This window comes from Diabrotica undecimpunctata, chromosome 1, assembly GCF_040954645.1.
Source record: "Diabrotica undecimpunctata isolate CICGRU chromosome 1, icDiaUnde3, whole genome shotgun sequence".
Classification (NCBI taxonomy): domain Eukaryota; kingdom Metazoa; phylum Arthropoda; class Insecta; order Coleoptera; family Chrysomelidae; genus Diabrotica; species Diabrotica undecimpunctata.
In genome coordinates this window covers 141,122,660-141,144,666 of record NC_092803.1, presented here as the reverse complement: position 1 = coordinate 141,144,666, position 22,007 = coordinate 141,122,660, and the positions used below count along the sequence as shown (strand labels likewise).

The 22,007-nt window shown below is 34.5% G+C and overlaps 1 protein-coding gene across 4 annotated transcripts in view; it reads left to right on the top strand.

The window, feature by feature from the left end:
* The window catches only part of jvl (javelin-like), a 539,968-nt gene that overhangs the window by 463,168 nt on the left and 54,793 nt on the right, over positions 1–22,007 (top strand). For 2 of the 4 annotated variants that reach the window (XM_072520143.1, XM_072520144.1), the window contains exons 6-7: positions 300–693; positions 20,623–20,936. In XM_072520143.1, the coding sequence (XP_072376244.1) occupies positions 300–693; positions 20,623–20,936 (708 nt within the window). Of the gene's footprint in view, positions 1–299; positions 694–20,622; positions 21,052–22,007 lie in introns of all 4 variants that reach the window. The other 2 variants (XR_011949790.1, XM_072520145.1) reach the window with 2 other exon arrangements.

The window sequence follows — 22,007 nt, the reverse complement described above, 5'->3', positions numbered from 1 at the left end:
GTTAAAATAGCAAGTCTCCACTGGGTAGGACACATCGAACCTATCCTTACACAATGACTTTGAACAAGGTTTACAGTCAAAAGCCGGAATGGCGAACACCGTCTAAATTGAACAATGTAGAGGAAGATCTGATACAGCTTAAATTTAAATATTTTTTAACTTTTTCAGAACTTCTTTTAATAGCTCATTTATACTAATTGTTTACTATATATACTCTGCTTATTTATAATTTTCAAATCGTAAGCATTTACCCCAATTTTTGATATTCAAACAAATAATCTACTGACTTTTTATTTCAGCTGGAAGACAAGACTATTGAATTAGAAGGCACCAGAGCACGAATCCGTCTCCTAGAAGATCTCCAAAAACCTTTAACGAAAAGCAGCTCACCTGATATCATTCCAAATTTAGAGTCAACACCTCCCGGTCGACCGCCTTCCCGCACTGAAATATCCACACCGAGTATGAAGGCCATGAGTCCCCTTATCATGAACAGCATGAAAGCGATGACTCTGAACCTTCAAACAGATCATTCGAGTAGCACGGAATCTGCGCACGATCAGTCTACGGAGAAGGAGAAGAAGGACAGTTCGAGAACGAGACGGCCGAGTAAGATACCTTTGAAGAGTTATACTGCGCCAAAACCTCCGGGAGGTGAGCACTTGTATTTAGATTTCACTGACAGTAGTATAGGTACGATGTATTTTGAATTTAAGAAATATTGGTAGTTATTAATTATTTTGAGTAGAATTTAACTCCACGTACAAAACAATTACTTGTATTACTTGTTAATGCTTAGTTGTCTGTAATGCCTCTACTACACATTGGTAGACGCGTCTATCATCACAAGCTGACCACACATCTGGACATATCTGTAAATCGTTCAGTCTGTTAATTCATGGGAGATGCAATATCTACGCGAGCATTAAAAATATGGATGTTGAGACCATAGCTGCCGCAGCTATATGCCTATTTAGAACGTTCAACTACTACTTGAGTGTACATTGGAATAAAATCATTAAAAGAAATATTCGGAAAAGAAAAAGTCAGAAGTCAGATGTGTGGAAAGCCGTAAGACGTCCGCACCGAAACCCTTTGATCTGTGCTAAAAAAACCGACAACAATCGAATAGCTTGCAGATGCATCCGCCGACGTGATATATAAACAACAGATGATCAAATTAACCCATCTACACATCTCCAGATGCATACGTAGATGTCGTCCGCGGATGTGTAGAGGAGCCATAAGACAGATTTGGGAGTATGGTATCGAGCGTTCTATTTTTGTAATCTTGGATTATCAAAATTCAAAAGTGGTCTATTTAAACAAACTATTGGTTTAACATAGTTCAGTGGTGGTATCAGTAATACTCGTGAGACCCCAGCTCCCTTTTCATTAATTTCTTAGGAAACATTTTTACTGTTACGCGTGTTCTTACTCAGTAACTTTAAGTAATTATTGCTCTACCGAAAACAGGATGAATTCATATGAAGGTTTTTAAGGTTATCTCAAAAATATTCGTGGCATGGAAGTCTCCGAATTCGCTTTACGGTATCCACTAGTATCTTCTAAGGTTTTCGTGATCTGTTATAAAAGGGTGTTTTTTTTAGAGGTATAGAACTTTAAAATGGAATAAAACAAAGATGATTTTTTAAATTGACATGAAATTGACTTAATTCGAAAGATAATCTTTTGGAATTATAATTTTAGTTAAGTTAATTTCTGGCATGTGACCATCATGGCTGGCTCTGATGTAGTCTAATCTGGAGGTCCAATTTTCGATCACTTTTTCCAATATTTGTCGCTGTATATCGGTAATAACGGGGCAAATGTTATCCTCCAAGTGGTCAATTCCGAAACGCGAAACTATGTGGTTACTAAACGTTTTCTTGAATAAATCAATTGAGGCACAAGCTGTGTGACATGTTGCGCCGTCTTAATAAGATGGCAATAATGATGGCTCTATAGCGGTCACGATTGACTGTAACGTTCTGGCCAGCATCGTTTTTAAAGAAGTACGATCCAATGATTCCACCAGACCATAAAGTACACCAAACAGATAGTTTTTCTGAATGTAATGGTTTCTCAACATACATTTGAGAATTATCTTAACTCCAAATAGGGCAGTTTTGTTTTTTGACGTAGCCATTTAACCAAAAGTGAGCTTCATCATTAAACAAAATTCGCTTATGAAAATCTGAATCAACGGCAATCTCGTTTTTGACCCACTTACTGAATCTACGAATCTAAGCCTTGCTAGGTGATGATGTACCTTCAATTCTTGCAAAGTTGGATTTTGTAAGTACGCAAGTAAGATCTTTTCGCAAAATCTTCCATAAAGTGAAAGAAAAAGTGTCCAACTGCTATATAAGATGGCAGATAGACTGATTCGCGTCTTCCTGTATACTATGCTCTCCATCAGCAACAAGTTCTTCTGTACGCACTGTACAACGTTTCTGTAGATGCATATTATCAGTTAGAGTAAACGTGGTGCAAAAATGTTCCATGGTGAATCGAATTACTTGATCTTATGGGCTATTACATTGACCATAAAATGGACATAGTGCCTGATACGTATTTCGAACAAAACCACAATTTTCAAAATAAATTTGTACAATTTGGAAGCGTTGTTCAGGTCAAGTCTATTTATGCTAAAATGTCAAACCCAACTTAACATAAATCACTTGACAGTTGTCAAAATTGCCGACCGTTAAAAAATTGTTACCACCTTCCATTACTATACCTCTAAAAAACACCCTTTACTATTCTGTTTTGTTAAAGTTTTAGAAACCAGTATTTTAGAAGCAGTTTCATAATTTCTGTGGTCGAACGCAACAGGTCCTTTAAATTTCTTCACCTGTGTCTTCGGTTATCGCCCAAAATGGCAAATGTTTGCCTGTTTAAATTTCGGTTATAGTCATTTTCATGGCTATGTTGACAGCTGTGGCCTGAAACCCTGCTGTCAGTTATCCAAAAGCTGTATTAGGGTCTAATAGTTTTTTTGATAATAACAGCACTACCGCCTTTTGCTGTACTATCTAGGTATATTGTATGGTATATTTTATATATTCGGAGTCTGATATATGATTATCTAGTAAAATGTGTTTCTAAGATGAGATACACATCTATTTTTTTGTGGTCAATAACTGTTTGCTATTTTTATTCGTGATTTTGGAGCCCATTTGGAGTTTCATTGGATAAGGATTCTGTCATCCATTTTATTAAATCCGTTCAGATTTTGCTGTAGTAATACTTCATACCTGTAGTTTCTTCTTGTGATGATTTTTCCTCAGTATTAACATCTTTTCTCCTTGTAATATCACTGTATATTCTCATTTTTTTTTCACTCTGATGCTCTACTTATGGAAGGGCATTTAATTGGATGGTTTGTTCTCTTTTTTTTTTTAGAATAAAACAATATTTACCAACATAAAAATATACATATTTGGTCCAACCAACGAGAAACACCAAGTCAATTATAGATTATGTTATCACAAAACAACAAACACACATCATTTTTATATAAGTTACGGCTCTGCCAAAGATTAACAATAAGAATACTCTATTAAAGTTGGTGGACAAATGACATCGTTAATGCAGTACACAACAAAAAAAAAAGCATCAAAAGTGACTGCACACAAATGACCTAGATGATAGACGAACATGCGCAAGATCAAACAGAGAAGTAAACAATCTAGTAACTTAAGCAAAAAATGTTTCCTGGGAAAGTAAATACGAAGAGCTCAACAAATATACAGGGGCAAAAATGTCAAGAGAAGCATGGAAAACGGTAAAAAAAACCTGAGAACAAACAGAAAAGAAGTTAGTAGAATATATTTAATAGAAGAAAGATTTTGGATCGAATATTACTCACTACTTCCGGCTAAAACAAGACTGCAATTCACGATAAAAAGTCACACACAAGTCACAGCCCACAAGTAGTGTGGAAATTACTACCGTATGTGTTCCCCTTATTCTATAAAGGACATGACTTTCCACCGGAGTGGACAAAATCCCATATTAACAACATCTACAAAAAAGGAGATAGAAAGAATTGTTCAAACTACAAGTGTCATATATTCACTTTCAAGTCTTTAAGGCGTCTTTATACTGAATGTACAGTCTCAGTACTGTACAAATATGAGAGGAACTTATCTTCCCCTATGCTGTGATTTCCTTACAATAAAAAAATAACATCATCATCGTCATCATCATCAACCTGTATGCGTCCACTGCTGGATATAGGTCTCCGTCAGCTCTTTCCATGTGTTTCTCTTGTGCGGCTTGCATCCAGTTATTGCTAACACACTTCAAGTCTTCAGTCCATCTAGTTGGTGGGCGTCCTTTGCTCCGTATTGCTTCTTACCTTGGTCTCCACTCTAAAGCGTTTTGTCCATTGGTTGTCTGATAATCTGGCGACGTGTACCGCTTTTATTGCTCTGGGTAGCGATGGAAAAACAAGAAATAATTTAAAATATATATATAACATAAGCAAAATAACCTAGAGAAATTCCTATTAGTAAGGGTCTAAAGTAAGGCATAGCACCTACACTCTTCAAAATAAATCTGAATTTGCAAGATCTGTAAGCCATTCTAGCTAAAGACGAGAGTGATATCGACTATATACCATGAAAACTTGAAGAGGAGTACACCAAGTGGGGCCTTACAATTAATATACAAAAAACTGAGTACCTAGCTACAGGAGAAAAACTAGAAAGCCTACAAATTGAAATGGGAACTATAAAATCAACTGAAACCATCAAATATTTAGGAGTCCAAATAACATCAAAAGCTGAGAGTAACGAAGAAATACATTCTAGGATTGGCCAAGCAAGATCAGCCACTAAACAGCTACACAGACTATTGTGGAATAATAAAATAGCAAAAAAAAATAAAAGAAGTTTTAAAACAATAAGAGAAAGTATTGGGTTATACGGCGCCGATATTTGGGAAATCAATCAAAGAAATAAATCAAAAATTAAGGCCATGGAAATGTTATTACCGGCTCACTAGACTTGAAAGGGTGAGAAACGTAGACATTAGGAGAGAAATGGAAATTAACCTAGACATAATAGACACCATCGAAGCCAAAAGACTAAACTGGTATGGACACCTGCAGATAATTCCTGAAAATAGATGGCTAAAAAGATAGAAAAATGGATTCCGCCCACTATAGGAAACAATTGTTGGCCAAGACGGTCATGGAGAGAAGATGCAATGACCGCCAGAGATTTAAAAACTGAAGATTGCTTCGACAGAAAACGCATCTCAAGATTCAGCGCCACCTTTTGTTGAATGTATCTCGCATAAGAGATCCGACAATGACCACTTATTGAAGAACATTAACAACGCATTAAATCTAGGCGTTCGGTTTATTCTCCTGTGATAGAGAACTACCAAAAAACTGTAAATGTCCTTCAATTTGTTCTCACATCCTTTCCAAACTTTGTAATACTCTTTTGAACATAGTACTTCTCTTCCAATAAGTAATAGTATTCTTTAAACTTTGATAGTAACAACTACCATCATCATTTTGAATATTTATAGAACATCTCTGATAACCATTAATTTTAGTTAACAATAATAACTATGCAAAAAGTTAATTTTTTTACAAAATCTGTTGACTGGTCTATCTACAATTATGTTTTCGTTTCCATTTTCGAAGTTACATAGAATAGTGACTAAAAATTCTAAGTGGGTCATGCCTTAATCAATGACTGTTGCTAAATTAATGACAATACCGTTTGGTTAACATGGTTGTTAAATAATCTAACGTTTAGTGACTAATCCTAAGCACGAATTTTTATTTTGGTACTTTGAAACCTTCAAAATTTATATGTTTTTGTTTGTTACTAGTTAGAGGTTATTGTGAAATACAAGCGGATTTAAATACTTTTCGAAACAACTTTACACTCCGATACTAATGCAGAAACGACTCATTAGTTGTTATCGCAAAAATAAAAAACGAAAAGAATAATGAGCTTATTCATGAATAAAGAACTTTCTTTCTTTCTCCCCTTCCTTTTACCCTAACAGGGTGTCGGAGGATAAAGAACTTAAAATAGATAATAAATAGAATAAAAAATGTAGTCCTTAGCAGATTTAAGAAGAATAGATAATAAAAAGAATCAATATAATCGTTAGCAGATTTAAGAGGAAGGAATTGTTTAGAACAAGATAGTGATAAAAATTGTAATGATTGTTATGATTGGACTGGAAGATTGGACCAGAAGCGAAATGATTTAATTAAAAAGTAGTTTTTAATATTTTATTTACAAATGAAGTAGTTCTGTACTTTATAGATTACTTAAAGGTATTTGAACAACAAACAAAAATGTCTCAATAACACGATTTTTATGATCTATGACTATAAAAAATTGCACTAAAAGGAACTCCTAAAGACGTGATTTATTTAGAAAATAACTGAAGTGAAACCAAAGAGAAGATGAAAAATCACTAAGGAATGAATTGAGTAACGGAAATTAAACTTTTAATATAAAAACAACATAATTACTTCGGATGGTACAAAAACAAAAAAAAAATAAAATAAGAAAATCAAAAATACAAAGAGTAGATATGAAAACACTCAAGATGCAAAGTAAGACCGAAAAAAAAATGGTGACGTTGATTATTGAGAACATTTGCAAAAGAGGCAAAAATTTATAGCCGAAATCAAACTGCTGTTGATAAAGAACAAATGTCGCCAGAGTGGCCAATCAGAGCAAAGATTATCACTCTGGCCGGCTAATAACAAACGGTTTTATTAACTGCATTGTTATTGGCCTTCCGACGGAAGATCGCTGCCGAGTCGCAAACAAGAAGTATATAAAAAGGCAGCGCATCTTCCGATCGGGATCAAGTCAGATCTTGACCCCATCTAGACCTTGTTGGCTGTTTGTAGACGTTTATAAACGTTTATTATTATTACCCAAGAGTGAACCCATTGTAATAAGACTTCACCTGAAGAAGAGTACGAACACCTTTGTAGTGAATAAGTACGAAGCCGTATCGGCTACGAATTATTCCACAAAAAGGTATAGGAGATCCAAGGCATAATATACCGTGATCAGAATACCAAACATATTATACATGTAAGAGGAAAATTATTGTCACGTAAGAACATTTGAACTGCTAAGGTATTTTACATTGCCGGTGGGCCCTTGGTGACTACAGAGCCACCGGTGAGCTTCTCGCCGAGTGTGGAACAGGAACGCACAAATATCCACGAGGAAAATATCCACCGACCGTACGACACAAACTACATAAAATCCGATTTCCGAGACGAAAAATAGACAGATATAAAATATTCTAATTTAAATTGATTTATTCCTATTAACTATAGTATGTAGTTAATATAAAAGTGCCATAAAAAAGTTGCTTCAGAACCATATTAAGAAAGCAAAGGAAATCTTGATCAAAAGAGGAGATACAAGCTCCGCACGACACTTAAAAAGATATACAGTATTTTGAAGAAAAAAATCATAAAGTAATAAAAGAAATATAACGTTAAATGGCAAAAAATAACCCAATCAATGCATAATAAATTAAAAAAAAAACAATATTATTGGAGCTGTGAATGATATACAAAAGAAAAAATATGCAGGAATGTTTAATTGTTAAATTGTATATTTGTACATGAATGGCGAATACAAGAAATATATAAAAGCAGAACAGCAAACTAAGAAATCAGAGGCATACGGAGATATTACCAAAACACAGCTCCACATATAAGAAGAAAAAGTATATAGAAAAAATTGATAATAGAGAGAATAATCTGAACACTGGAGAAACTAGAGAAGTAAATGGTAGATGGTTTAAAGAATGGAATTGAGATGTTCATATCTCCATATATACTGACCCATTCAAAGCGTCCTGTGCATTCTGGTTCTCAGATTTCTCGAATCAGTCTGCTGGTCATAGATCTCTCTCTGATGGTATTGAATTTAGGACTCCCATCAAACCATGTTGTTTTGATCTTCTTCGTTTTATTCTCTCAGGTGGCTGCCAATCCAATATAATTTTCGAAAGGCGATAGTCTGTTATTCTCTGAACTTGTCCTTACCAAATAAGGTGTTTTTGTTAATATCTTCTATGCTAATGATTGTTCTGTCCATGATTTGTCTTATTCTTTAATTAATTAAAGGTACTTAATATGTTGGATGTACCTGTTGATCTGCACCAAAAATCCCTTTCCAAAACAAGGATATTTTTGTTCCGTTCTCTTAGTGAGTTGACAGCTTTCACATCCGTAGAGTACAATGCTTTTAAAAATACTGTTCTTTAGCTGTCTTTTTCTGTTTAGAGATAGTTTTAGATTAGAGTAGTGAGTTTAGTGGGTCTATTTTTTCTCTTTCTATAATTCGTTCTTCGATTTTTGTTTAGTGCATCCATTTCTTTCTAAGTTGAGTTAATCGTTTTCAACTTCTCCTGTGCACATGTCTTTCGTTTGTGTTGAATTAACATTTAGACCCCATCGCTGGTACTCTTGTATTAATCGCTTTTTTATCAAATGTATTCTTGTTGGTCTTGTGCGATTACTACTTGATCATCCGCGAAAATAAGTCTATATTAGGTAGTTTTGTCGTTGAATGGTATAACTATTCCAGAACAGTATCGCCTCCATTTCTTCAGTGCCTCGTTCAGGTAGATTTTGAAGAGAGTTGCAGCTTTGCATTTCTTGCCAGCCAGTTCCTTATTTACCATAAAATTCTCGGTGAACTGGTTATAATTATCTGTACTTTTGATTGACGATGGTTGTAGAATCGTTGTATTGCTTTCACAAGTGTAGTATTAATAGATAAGCTTTCGAACACTTGCCATAGTCTACATAGGGGTATTGTATCATAACCTTTTTGACGAACGACAAAAATTAAATAAAGAAATATTCAAAGCTGTTAAACCAGACACTCGAAAATACAACCAAGAACAAATCCAACATACCATTGACAACAATAGAAGTATGAAAGTATTGAGAAAAAGACTAAGAACGGGGACAAGGCAGATAATAAAGATTAAAGATAGAAATATATATGAAAATGCCACCATGCAGATAAAGCTGGACGAAAGCACAAAAACTAATCCCATAAGACTACAACGGGGAGTAAGACAAGGAGACACCATCTCTCCCAAACTATTTACCCTTGCTCTAGAAGACATTTTTAAGAAACTAGAATGGAACAATAAGGGTATCAACGTCGACGGATCATACTTAAACCACTTTGGTGGTTATGTCATATATTGTCATATGTCATATATTATGTCATCTGCGATTCGTAGATGACATAATTTTAATAGCCGATAATATCCAAGAACTAAATGATATGTTACAACAATTAAATGCAGTTTCAGGAGCGGTAGGCTTAAAAATGAACTACAGCAAAACAAAAATAGTGAGCCGAGACCAGACAAATATAACAATACAAAATCATACCATAAAAAATGTTGAACATTATGTATATCTAGGTCATGTTATCAAACTAGGAAAACCAAATCAAGATGCTGAAATTAAAAGAAGAACACAACTGGTATGGGGCGCTTTCGGCAAATTAGCATATATCTTGAAAAACACCTCCATTCCTGTAAACTTAAAGAAAAAGGTGTATAACACATGCATACTACCAGTTTGTACTTACGGCTTGGAGACAGTAGCCCTTACCAAAAAATCTGCTAAAAAATTAGAAACAACGCAAAGAGCAATGGAACGAATCATGCTTGGAATATCACTAAGAGACAAGATTAGAAACACCGAGATAAGACGTAGAACGAAGATTAGGGATATTATGGAAGAAATTACAAAAATGAAATGGCGCTGGGCAGGTCACGTAGCCCGATATAATGACAACAGGTGGACACGGAGAATTCTAGAATGGAGACCAAAGACGACAACAAGAAGCATGAGAAGACCTCAAAAAAGATGGGTAGATGACATAAGAACAGTGGCAGGCAAACAGTGGATTAGATTGGCGCAAGATAGAGAAAGATGAAAGCAATTGGGAGAGACCTACATTCAGGAGTGGATGGAAAATGGTTGACAAAGAAGAAGAAAGATAGAAATGGTCATCTTACAACCAACAGAGAGGAAACCCTTAAAATAGTTGAAGACTTCTACAAATTGCTGTACACAAGCCAACAAAAAGCAAATAGCAGAGAAGATCAAGTACCAGAAATATTAACAAGGAAAAAGGGCAGTGTCAACCAAGGATCAGAACTACTACCGGAAATCACAATAGACGAAATAAAACTAGCCCTAAGAAAAGCTAAGAATAACAAAACCTCCAGGCGAAGATTGTGTAGTTACTGATGCAATCAAAATCGGAGGCACTTGCCTACTTAAGAAAGTAGAAAACCTTTTTAACATGTCCCTTTTGGACAGTAATATACCCGACAAATGGCACAAGGTTGAGGTAATTCTATTGTACAAAAAAGGAGATCTCCATGAATTAGAAAACTACAGACCTATAAGTCTTCTTAGTCACCTATACAAACTCCTTACAAGAATAGTAACGAATCGTCTTGAGAAACAACTTGATTTCTACCAGCCAATAGAGCAAGCGGGATTTCGTACCGGATTTGGAACAAATGATCACCTACAGTCATTAAAACGGTAATAGAAAAGACTATAGAATACTAAATACTATTCTGGCTTTTGTAGATTTCCATAAAGCCCTTGACACAGTAGAATTTGACAAAATCCTGGAAGCATTACAAACATATGCCGCATTAACTACCGATATACAAGGTTAATTTACAATACATACAAGAACGCAACTATGTCGGTGAAACTACATAAAAACATGGATCATATCCTAATCGACAGAGGAGTCCGCAGAGTGATACCTTATCGCCTAAACTGTTTACTGCAGTACTAGAATATGCTTGTAAAAATCTTAACTGGGAAGAGAAAGGCCTGAACATTGACGGTAGAAGATTAACATATTTGAAATTCGCAGACTACCTAATTTGTTTGTGTTACAAAATAAATAAATTTAAATATACTTATTATTTTTTGTTGTGAATGATTGGAGACAAAATCATGACTATTTGCATTTAATTGCCATTATGATGCTCGTATTCTACACAGCATTCGCCGCTACGCGGCTCATGTTGTATCCCTCATACTCGCTTCATAATGACCATCAAATGCTGGTTGCATAATTTACTATTTTTTGGCAAAAGTAACGGATTTTGATTGTTTAGTTATTATTAATCATGGTATAAGATGAAAAGATCTTATATTAAATAAAACCATTTGTATATGGGTACAGAGTTTAACGCAACGTAAGTTATTCATTTGAAAACTAAGAGTTCAGTTTTTTCCATTTAAAACACATATTTGGTTTTGTAGGAGTTGGTATTTCATTCATATAGTTTCATCGGTTATTATAGTTAACAGTCATACAATATTACAATTTAGAGTGTTTTAATAGCATGCTTCATTTACACGAAAACTTGGTAGTTTCGCAAAGTTAATGACATTTTTAAGAATAAAATAATGGAAACAAACTTTTATATGAACTTTTGAATGTATTTGTATTGAATTTTAATCTGTAAGTTCATAGAATGGAATTCATCCACCGTAAATTCCACCGATAACAGTCCATCCTATACAATTCAACTACCGGAAGTTCACCGACATTAGGTTATCGAAAGGTATTCATCGAAAACAGATAATCCATCTATGCTGCAACCATAATTTTTAATTTCAATGTCATAAAATGATGGAATACATCTTACTAAAAATTTCAATCTTTAAAATAAATTAAATATTTGGAAATACGTGGAAGTTTTGTTTTTTTGATGTGTTATATTTTTGATTATTGTGGAAATTAGTGAATTAATCTTTCGAGGAACTGTTATTGGTGAGTCAGGTGAATCACGGTCGGTGAATTCTGATAGAAACAACTGGAAAATAAAATGAAAAACTTTGTTTTCGTTCCTTAATTAAACTTAATTAAATTTATAAACTTAAATGATATTTTAAAATATACATCTATGGATTTTTCTATACATTTTAAATTCGTTTGGTTGTTCGCTGATAAAACTGTTTAATATACATATAAAGAAGCACACTAGGCGTTTTATTATTGCGTACTATCACCATAGTCATGTTATTTTATATATTTTCCATTGTTCTTGTTAAGGTTGATCTGCACCCCCCAAAAGACAAACCCCAAATTCAAAAAATTTGAAAAAATTTGAGAAGGTATATGTGATGTCTAGAAGTATTTTAACAACTTTTAAACAAACTTCATGTTTTCGTTTTTGAAAAAACTCAAAAAAACTACTTTTTTCCAAGTATAAAGCGGGAAAACCAAACATAGGATTTTGTTTATTTTATTTACAGCATCAAGATATGATTATAAGAAATACTTATGAATTTTTTGAAAATTTTTGAATTTACAGTTTTGTTCCAATAGGAAAAAATAATATGTTTCGGCTTATAATAAAGTTACCGGTAAGAAACCGAAAATTTTTTAATAACAACATATTTAAAACTGTAAAAGTGGAAAATATTTGCAACAAAAAGTTAAATATTTTTTCCTAAACATATGAAAAATCTCGTTAAACAAGAATTATGTCTTGAACTGCCGCCTTCAAATCGTAATGTAGGGAGATGGCTCCATCTGAAGCAATGGTAGTATTTATCATCGATAGATAGCATTACGTTCGGCTTCGAAACGCTTCAAGCAAAACGTCACACTAACAGGGTTGCCATATCAATTACTTTGTACAACACTTTGGCAGATAACAACAAAATTTAATAGGAATGTTATCGGTTTGAACTTTGAACCGGTCATGCTGAAACTTACAGAGTTACATAATAGTAGATACTGCAACTTTTATTTTGAAAGTAGGATATCATAAAATTTACACTCTATAAGTAATATATCTATAAAAAACCTATTTAGTTTTAAAAACCTATTTAGGCGTTTATGGTTAATTATTTTAGTATTTATAAAAATAGTGTTTCTTGCATAACCAGTATCGTACACAGAATTTGTCTGAGGGGGGGGGGGGTTTGAAATTTTTTTATGCTACCTCCATTTTGAGTCCATAAAATTTGGGTTTTAGTTTAATTTAAAGTACTAAAGATAGCAGTGCCAAAGATTCAGGTATCTATTATCCTGCCTACCAACTAAAACCACCCTCTCTTACTTGTGTGCATTTGACTGTCGCATGTACCGTACTCCGAAAGTGGGGTGAAGACATTTTTGGAACACTCACTTCTCTTATCTAAATCTTATCTATTGTTCTGAAACTATTTTCTTGTGGCTTTTAAAGTAATTACTATTTTAATGGGAATAAGCCAACTTGTAAATACAATTTATTTTGGAGACGGCTATCGCCGTATTCCCGTTCTTCTCCGCCAATTCTGCCGGTTTAAGGCATGCTCCTCCTCCAAACCTTTCGATTCCATCGCTCTTCTAATTCCTTCATTCCATGAGCGTCAAGTTCTACCTCTTTTTCTTCTTCCGGGGGGGCATCCATTTGTGAAGTTTTTGGGGCCAACGTTCGTCAGGCATTCTCAATAGGTGTCCAAACCATTTTGAACCTCTTTTTTTCTATTCTGTCAATGACCGTTTCTGTAGCGTTGGTCTTCCTTTCCTGGCTTGATGTTCTAGCACTTTTTCTCAAATAATCCATTTCAACTGATAACAATCTTCTCTTCAGGTCTGCATTGACAATTGTTTATACTTCAGAGCCATAACAAAGAACTGATTCGACCATGGTTTGCCCTATTCTTTTTTTGTTCCTTTTGGAAATGTTGCGATCCCACCATAAGGAGTTCAGATATCCTACAATTTTACGTCTCTGAGTAATTCGGTGTTTAATTTCGGTTTGTCCCAAGCCGTTCTTAGTAATGAGTGCACTTAAATATTTAAATTTTTCCACTTGTTTGATTTCCACGTCCTTGTCGATCAACACTTCAAACCTTGCATCTGAATTGATAACTAAATATTCTGTTTTCTTCATGCTGACTTGTAACCCACATTTTACATATTCTCTGTATAGACGCTTTATCATAAATTCTAGATCATAAAAATCTTGAGCTAGGACGACTTGGTCATCCGCAAAGTTCAGGAAGAACAGTACGTCATTTCTTATGGGGATTCCCATTCCCAGGCAGTGGTTTTTCCAATTATGGAGGGCTGCCTCAATATATAAATTAAACAGTGAGTGTGACATTATGCACCCTTGTTTTAGTCCTTTAGTTACTTTTATTGGCTCTGATAGTCTATTTCCGATTTTTAGGTAAGTAGTGTTCTCCCTGTATACTTCTGTAATTATTCCTAAAAGGTATGGACTAATGTCGAGTTGTTGCCACAATTTAAGTCTTGGAACTGTATAATACGCCTTTTCTAGGTCGATGAAGGCTAGATGTACTTTGGTACCAACTACTATTCTTTTTTCTATTAATTGTTGGAGTATAAACAAGTTATTAGTGCAAGATCAAAGATCAAAGATTCAAACGTCAATAAACTTATTTTAACCTTCAATTGTGGCTTATTTCCATTAAAATAGTAATTAGATCTTATCTCTGTCGTTGGCTCGGTTGGTGTTTCTCTTCTTCTTCTTTCTTTTTAATGACTGCTCGGATGTAATTGTGAACACTATTCCATTCCTCCGTACTTCCTTCAGTCATCTTCACGATCATCTCTCTTACAGTCACAGGGTTCATACCTATTTCTTTCTCTGTTTGATGAGTGAACCTCTGCATGGGCGACATCCCAATGAGGTCAGTCAAGACCATGTCGACAATATAGCGTCGAACTATTGGCTGACGTCAGGAAAGATGTTCCCTGAAACAGAAGATTCACTACTAGCCATTCAGGATCAGGTTATACAAACCAAAAATTACCTGAAATATATCGTCAAAGACCCTCAGGTCCAGAATGACAAATGCCGATATGGATGTTAAGCTCAGGAAACCATCAAACATCTTACCGGGGCTGTCAGGCATTTGCTGCAACTGAATATAAGGAACGGCACGACTCAGTAAGAAAGATCATTCATCAAGAGATAGCTATCAAACTGGGACTTCTTCAAACAAACCATCTTCCATATTATCAATACGTTCCTGAGAGTATACTTGATAATGACAACTACAAGCTATCCTGGGACCGCACTGTGCTCACAGAACAAACAGTGGCACATAATAGACCAGATCTCATACTAGTTATTAAACTAAAGAGACAAATAACATTAATTGATGTGGCGATACCCAACAACCATAATCTTCGTGTTAAACAGAACGAAAAAATCGCCACGTACAGGGATCTGGAAATTCAAATACGAAGACAGTGGAGAATGGAAAGTACCCAGACAATACCTATTATTCTCTCTACTACTGGAGTAATTCCAAAGAACCTCCTAGAAAACATAAAAAAGCTAGGTCTGAATGAACATCTCTACAAGACTATGCAGAAAGCTGTAGTACCCTCAACGTCCAGATGTGTACGAAAATTTTTGGGAGATACTCCAACATATCAAGCCACCTAGGGCTCTGTAACACGGAAAAAGTCCCACCAGAGCTCAATCCTTTTGATACCGTAGGTATCTGGGATGAGTCAATTTTCCCCTTAGATGAAGTGTGAGCCGTATGACTAAATCTGGGATACTAATACTCAAAAGCAAACTTAATTTCAAGCACATAGTAAAAGCAATAAACACATACGCAATACCACTTTTCACATACTCATTTGGCTTTATAAAATGGTCGAATACGGAAACTGAAGAACTAATTAGACCAAATAGAACCGTGATAACTAAATAGGCATCAACTACCCCAAATCGTACATCCAACGCATGACACTACCACGCACACAAGGTGAGAGAAGAACATCGTGTTTTGGAAATATCATTCACTACTTAAAGATAAAAAACAGCAAAAAACAAACACAAAAATATATAGAGCAGCAATTAGACCAGTGATAGCATACGTAGAGAAAGTAATATGTCGTACGAAAATAGATATAAAGAAAATAAAAATATAAATAAAAAGTAAAATATAAAAAAAAGTAAGAATTATTAAAAGCAAAATGATAAGAATAAACAGCCCAATAAAGCCCGAACAAGGAGAATATAGAAGACTAATAAAGCATGAAATAAGAAATAGAAATATAACCGAAGGGGAAGACATAGTAAAATTTATTAATCCACACAGACTGAGATGGTTTGGACACATACAAGGAAGAGAAACGCACTAATAAGGAAGATAACAAACCTGAAACCAGTAATAAACACACCAAAAGAAAGACATGTTCGCATGTTTTAATTAACATTTTTGACGATTGACCATTTTTCATATAAATCCCACTAAAATATTAAATAATACCAGATAATTTAATTTTTAACTATTCTATCAACAAAAATCTAATATATGATTGCATGTATAAATTTAGTGGTAATACGATATTCACAGATAGCGCCGCTAAGTACCTCTTTGTCGATAAAAATGTTTACATAATAAATATGTGTCATTTTTCAATGATATGGTGTGGATTATGTTCTTGCAAATGCGTAACTTTAATACATTCCGATTGACACAGCGGAGCAGTAAAATATTATACATAAAGATGTTGTTAAAGATATCTTTGCTTATTTGGTCTACTAGGTATTTGATAAAATTAATGTCTGCACAACTTGGCACCTCAGCCAATGGATATAATTATAGAAAACTGTAATTTATATTAGGGTTTGAAAATATTACAGAGTCGTCATGTAGAAATCTACGATTAAGTTAAAAAAATTACCACAGTAGTATGCCGCAGTAGAGCCATCTCTAGGATCAGAAACAAATTAATCGAGGGTGAAGATCAACCTTAACTCTCTTTTCACATAGTTGTGAATATTAGGGTTCATGTGTTTTGAAGTAGAAGACCTGGATAAAAATAGGATATCATTAACCTGTACCTGTACAAAAAAGAGATGACAGGTACTAGAAATATCACAATACAAATATTCGTAAAAGTGATAAAGGGAATATAATTACTGATATGAAATTGGCTGCTGCAGTTAGAAAGGGTATTTTCAAGTATTACATAAAATTATTAAAGTTTTTGGGCGGTCGCCACATGTAAGTTTGCATACCCCACTGTGTAAGTGACTCACATCGGTCAAATGGGTAGAACTTCTAACAAACGGATAGAAGAACACAAAAGAGCTTTCAATAATAGAAAAAGAGATTCTAATTACGCACTTCACCTTCTAGATCATAATCATTCTTTTAATAACCAATTTCAAATTCTTTACATTCGGCCTTAAGCTATCATTAGTAGAATCTATGGAAATTAACAAATTAAAAAATATATAATTCTGAATGACGATCGTGAAACAAACAGGTTTTCCCATCCTCAACTTATTCAGTTAAAGACTATAAAATGCTAGACGCATAACAAAATCTTAAGAAAGCCACTGCCGAAACAGCTGTAGTGATAATAAATTATAATAAAATTTGTGGAAGTGTTGAAAACAAAAGTTGTCAGTGTTTTATTTTTTAATAAATTACCTTCCATCAAGTAACTATCGTATCCATCACGTATATATTTTTTTAATTGCTTTATTTGTACTATTTTTCGCTCTTATTCTTCACGCGATTTCTTCTTTTCTCTTGTCAGTTCCTTGATTTCTGAGTTAAACCATGGTTTATTATTTTTTCTATTTGTGTCTATTGTTATTTTCTCTAAGGTTTCCTTGGCCTTGTTATTTACAGTATCCTTTACATTCTCACAGGCGACTTCTACATTATCTATTACTGTCTTAGGGTATTGGATATATTTTGCGTCTGTTTTAATATCTGGTATCTGATAATTTCGTCCTTGAGTAATTCTTGAAATACTTTGCCTTTATTGGATATTTCTTCTAGCGTGCGTTGTAGGATGTCAAAAAATTCATCTTTTCGTCGAAAGTAGTTTGTAAGGTGTCGTCGTCATTGATGCATTTTTTTCTGAGTTTGAAATGCCAGTTCTGTAAGCGTCTTGTAAGGTCTTTTTACGACAAGCAGGTTTGGGCTCACTCTTTAACCTTATATAGAAGCCCCCTTAAGTCTATACTCCTTGATAAGAGGTATAATTATTGTGATGATATATTATGCTTCTGTTATTTCTGAAGCTGTATTATGGGCCCTTTTAAGCTAACATTGTTTTTTTATTATATTTTAAACATTCTGTCAAATACTTTTCTTTCATGCATGATTTCCAGAATGCGTATAGGTACAACGACCTTTTGTTAACATTTAAAACACGAAAGCTGTCTCTACAGGGAGTTACTCTCGAATGTTTTCTTTTGAGTATAGTGTTCGAGAAGACTGAAAGAGATGATGTGGGAAGACACCGATACTACCATATGGCTCAGAAACATGGACTATTTTTAAAATACTATGTGAAAACTGCATCTGGAGAAGGCGATATACCTAATATCTATAATAAATATAAAATAAGCTAAGGCTGGGATAGGAAGGATACCTGCCAAGACGAATGAAAAATATCCTCTCAGGCGCACCCCATTATCTCTGACTGTGGGAAAGAGAAGTTGGAAAGGCTAAGACGGGAAAAAGATTGGTGTAAACGAGAGTGTGAGAACAATTGGCGCGGTAACTTGACAACGGTTAGCAAATGGAAAGAAACTACTGGCGAAATAGACTAGGATAATTCTAATTACAACTACCATTGATGAGGATGATGACTTTTCGTGTATATTAGTGTATTTTGTATTTGTATTTATCCGAATTACCTTGAGTTTATAGAAATTAGTCGAACTTAATTTTTCATATTTAAAATGCCTAAAGCTATAGTGTGGCTATTAACTGAATATTAAATAATAACTAAAATAAAACCAGTAAAATAAATTAAGAAGTTGAAAAATAGAAAACCATAGGTATATATTTAAAAAATCATCATATTTCGTAGGTAGTATATCTTGCAGAAGTTAATACTATACAATTTAAAAAAAAAAACTAAAAGACAATTTTGGTTTTGTTTCAGACCTCTTTCATAAGTTTAAACTAAGAATTTAAAAAGTAATAATTTGGAAATAGCCTTATTCTTTTAAAGATAGCTCATAGGTGATTATAACCGCGTTAAGCTGGGATCTCACAGAACGTGGAGCTGCGTTTTTCATCGGTTCACAGTTGGCAAAGAGAAATAGAAAATACATAATAAAAAAAGACAAAATTTAAAGATGGGCATCAACTCAACGTAGAACATCATTTTTCCCTTTAATATTTGTGGTTTACGATCCTTGCGATAAGGCAAAACTGTCTATTTATGATCGATGCGTACAGTCCGGTCATTCGATGGTAAATCAACACGGTTCAAAAGACGGGCGGATGGTCGGAAGCTGATGCACCGCATGTACTTACCCCTCCAACTATTCCGACGAGGCCAAGGGAAAGTACGGTCAGTGCCGTGGTAATTTTACTATGGAGTGGTCATACGAAGTTGTGTTGTAATTTTTATCATTAAATTTTTTACCGCCGACCCTGATGGCGTACAACCGACAGGACTATTCCGACAGTATCGGAATGGTCCGACCAAATTTTTGGGGTAGCTCGAGTGAATTTATCAAAAAGTAAATATTTATTAATTTCACAGTAACGTTGGGTGACAACCGTGTTCTCTTGTCTTTTGACTATCATTTATTTTCTATTTCTCTTCGCCGATTTGAACCGGCGAAGGACGCCTCTTCAGGATCCGTGAGCTCTCGGCTTTCAATATCCTATCATGTGGGGTCAACATGGATTGTAGGTAGAATTATCACTATAAACAGAAAAAGAAAAGAGAGAGGTCATCTGTGGGAAGGCAATAGCCAACTATCGAGTACTAATATTCGTTCGGAATTGGAGTTAAACTGCCTCGTGTCTTTTATTGATAGTCCAGGTAAATAAGTTTTTTTCAGGACTTTCCAATAGCGAGGTATTTGACGAGTTTTTCCGTTAATATACTTATAAGTATTTAGAAAACCTATATGTTGGCAGAAATTTGGGCTTTGTTTTTTAATTATTTACAATTTATTGCGAAAACTTAGATTTTTTCAGTTTCACTTACCATTAAAAAGGTATCTATTTTATACTTGAAAATATGTATAAACATTTTATCTGTTCAGAGATAAAAGAACCTTCAAAATGGCGTATTCTGCTCTAATTTGTTGCTCTATTTCACAGCAAAGTTTATGATAATTAAAAAACGCAATTAGACTCATTTTAAAGATAAAGACTTAGAGTTTCATTATACAAATTTTCTGCATTATCTGTGAATGTTAAAAGATGTAGCTGAAATGAAGATGTGTGGAGGGAAAACTAAAAATTTAAGCGTTCAAACAATGAATGAAAAAGAACTTAAAAAAAAAATTATATGTATCACTATTGCCCTAAAGGTAGTAGTTTTTGATGTTAAAAGTCAAATAATTATTTGCACAGTTTCGCAAAAAGTTTGTTAATTAGTTTTTATTAATTTTTCTAATTAACGGTTATTGTTAGTATCGAAAATTGACATCCAGATTTTAAGCACATTTTCAGCACCGTAATAATGTATTAGTTTCTGCAAAGTATACACTATTCATAGTTATCATATACCTTACATGCCTTTTTGCACACACTTTCTCTCATTAGAAAAGTATTACTAGGTAAACACAGCCCAGCACCATCCAGCACTCGTAGCCGTAGCGGCGATTCACCAGGTAGACCACACTCGGCACAATCGTGGAGGACGAAGAGCGAGTCCAATAAGTCCGAAGGCAACAGCCTCAACTCTAAATCCAACTCCCTTTCCAAATCGAGAAACAGCTCCCTCGTGACGACCAAGGACTCCTTGTCCGGAAAGCTGAGATCCAGTGAGTCGTTCCAGAAGTTGAACGGCAGCCACACGTTCGGGAGGAGCGTTCAGAAGAAAAACGTCGGCGGTACCGTCGTCAAGAAGGAAAATAGCGTGAGTGATAAGGTACGCACCAAAACTACGACCAGCATTATCTGGAGTTTCTTCAGACGTGATTAGGAGCTGAGGCTGCCATTTTTTTTAGTTACGCTCTCGGCCTTCATTGTTAGGGATAAGTGCAGTAAGTGACGCTTATTTTTTATTATTTGCTTCTCCGCTTTAGAGGCTTTTTGTTTTTGGTTTGGTTTGGTTTGATTCCGTTTTATGGGTTCTTCCTGGTTGGAGCTTGAGTAGTTCGTTTGGAATATAGTAAGTAGTTGTAGTTGGGAGTATTTGTAAGGGAATTAAACCATCTCACATTGTATGGAGTTCATTGGGTGATAATATTTACAAAGGCGTAAAAAGTGTGTAAAATATTGACTACTGTTTATTTTTCCTTTATATATAACATTACATAATATTAATATTATTTTAAAATTCATGGTTTTCGTATTAATTTACAGGCGTATAAAGAAGCGAATCCTCAGCAATTACCTATTTGCATATGCCATAAATATCTTCCTACGCCTTCGCCTTCCTGTTTCTCTCTGATTTCCTTCGAATATTTACTGAACGTACAGTCGCAGTACTGCACAATTATGAAAGTAACTCATCTTTCCCCTATGTGCTGTACTTTCCTTATAATAAAACAAATAACACGTACAAAAAAAATAATTAAAAATCAAATTGAAAACAGATAACAGATGTAGAACAGAATGCATTTCGTGCAGGCAGATGCTGTATGGGCAGCATATTTTCTCTAAAGCAGGTTATTGAGAAAAGAGTAAGGCACAACTTTTCAACTCATGTAATCTTTACAACAGAAAAACAAGGACAGCTTTACAAAAATATGACGGTAGACATTCAAACTGGAAACAAATTAACTAGATAAATTTTTATTAGTAAGGGTCTAAAACAAGGCTGCTGCATAGCACCTACACTCTTCAAAATCTATCTGAATGAGGCGCTTTCAGTGTGGAGAAGAAAATGCTGCAATATAGGTTTCCCAATCGAAGACGAGAGATTGTACACGATACACTTGACGACCAAACCATTCTAGCTGAAGACGAGAGTATATGCTTAGAAAACTGGAAGAGG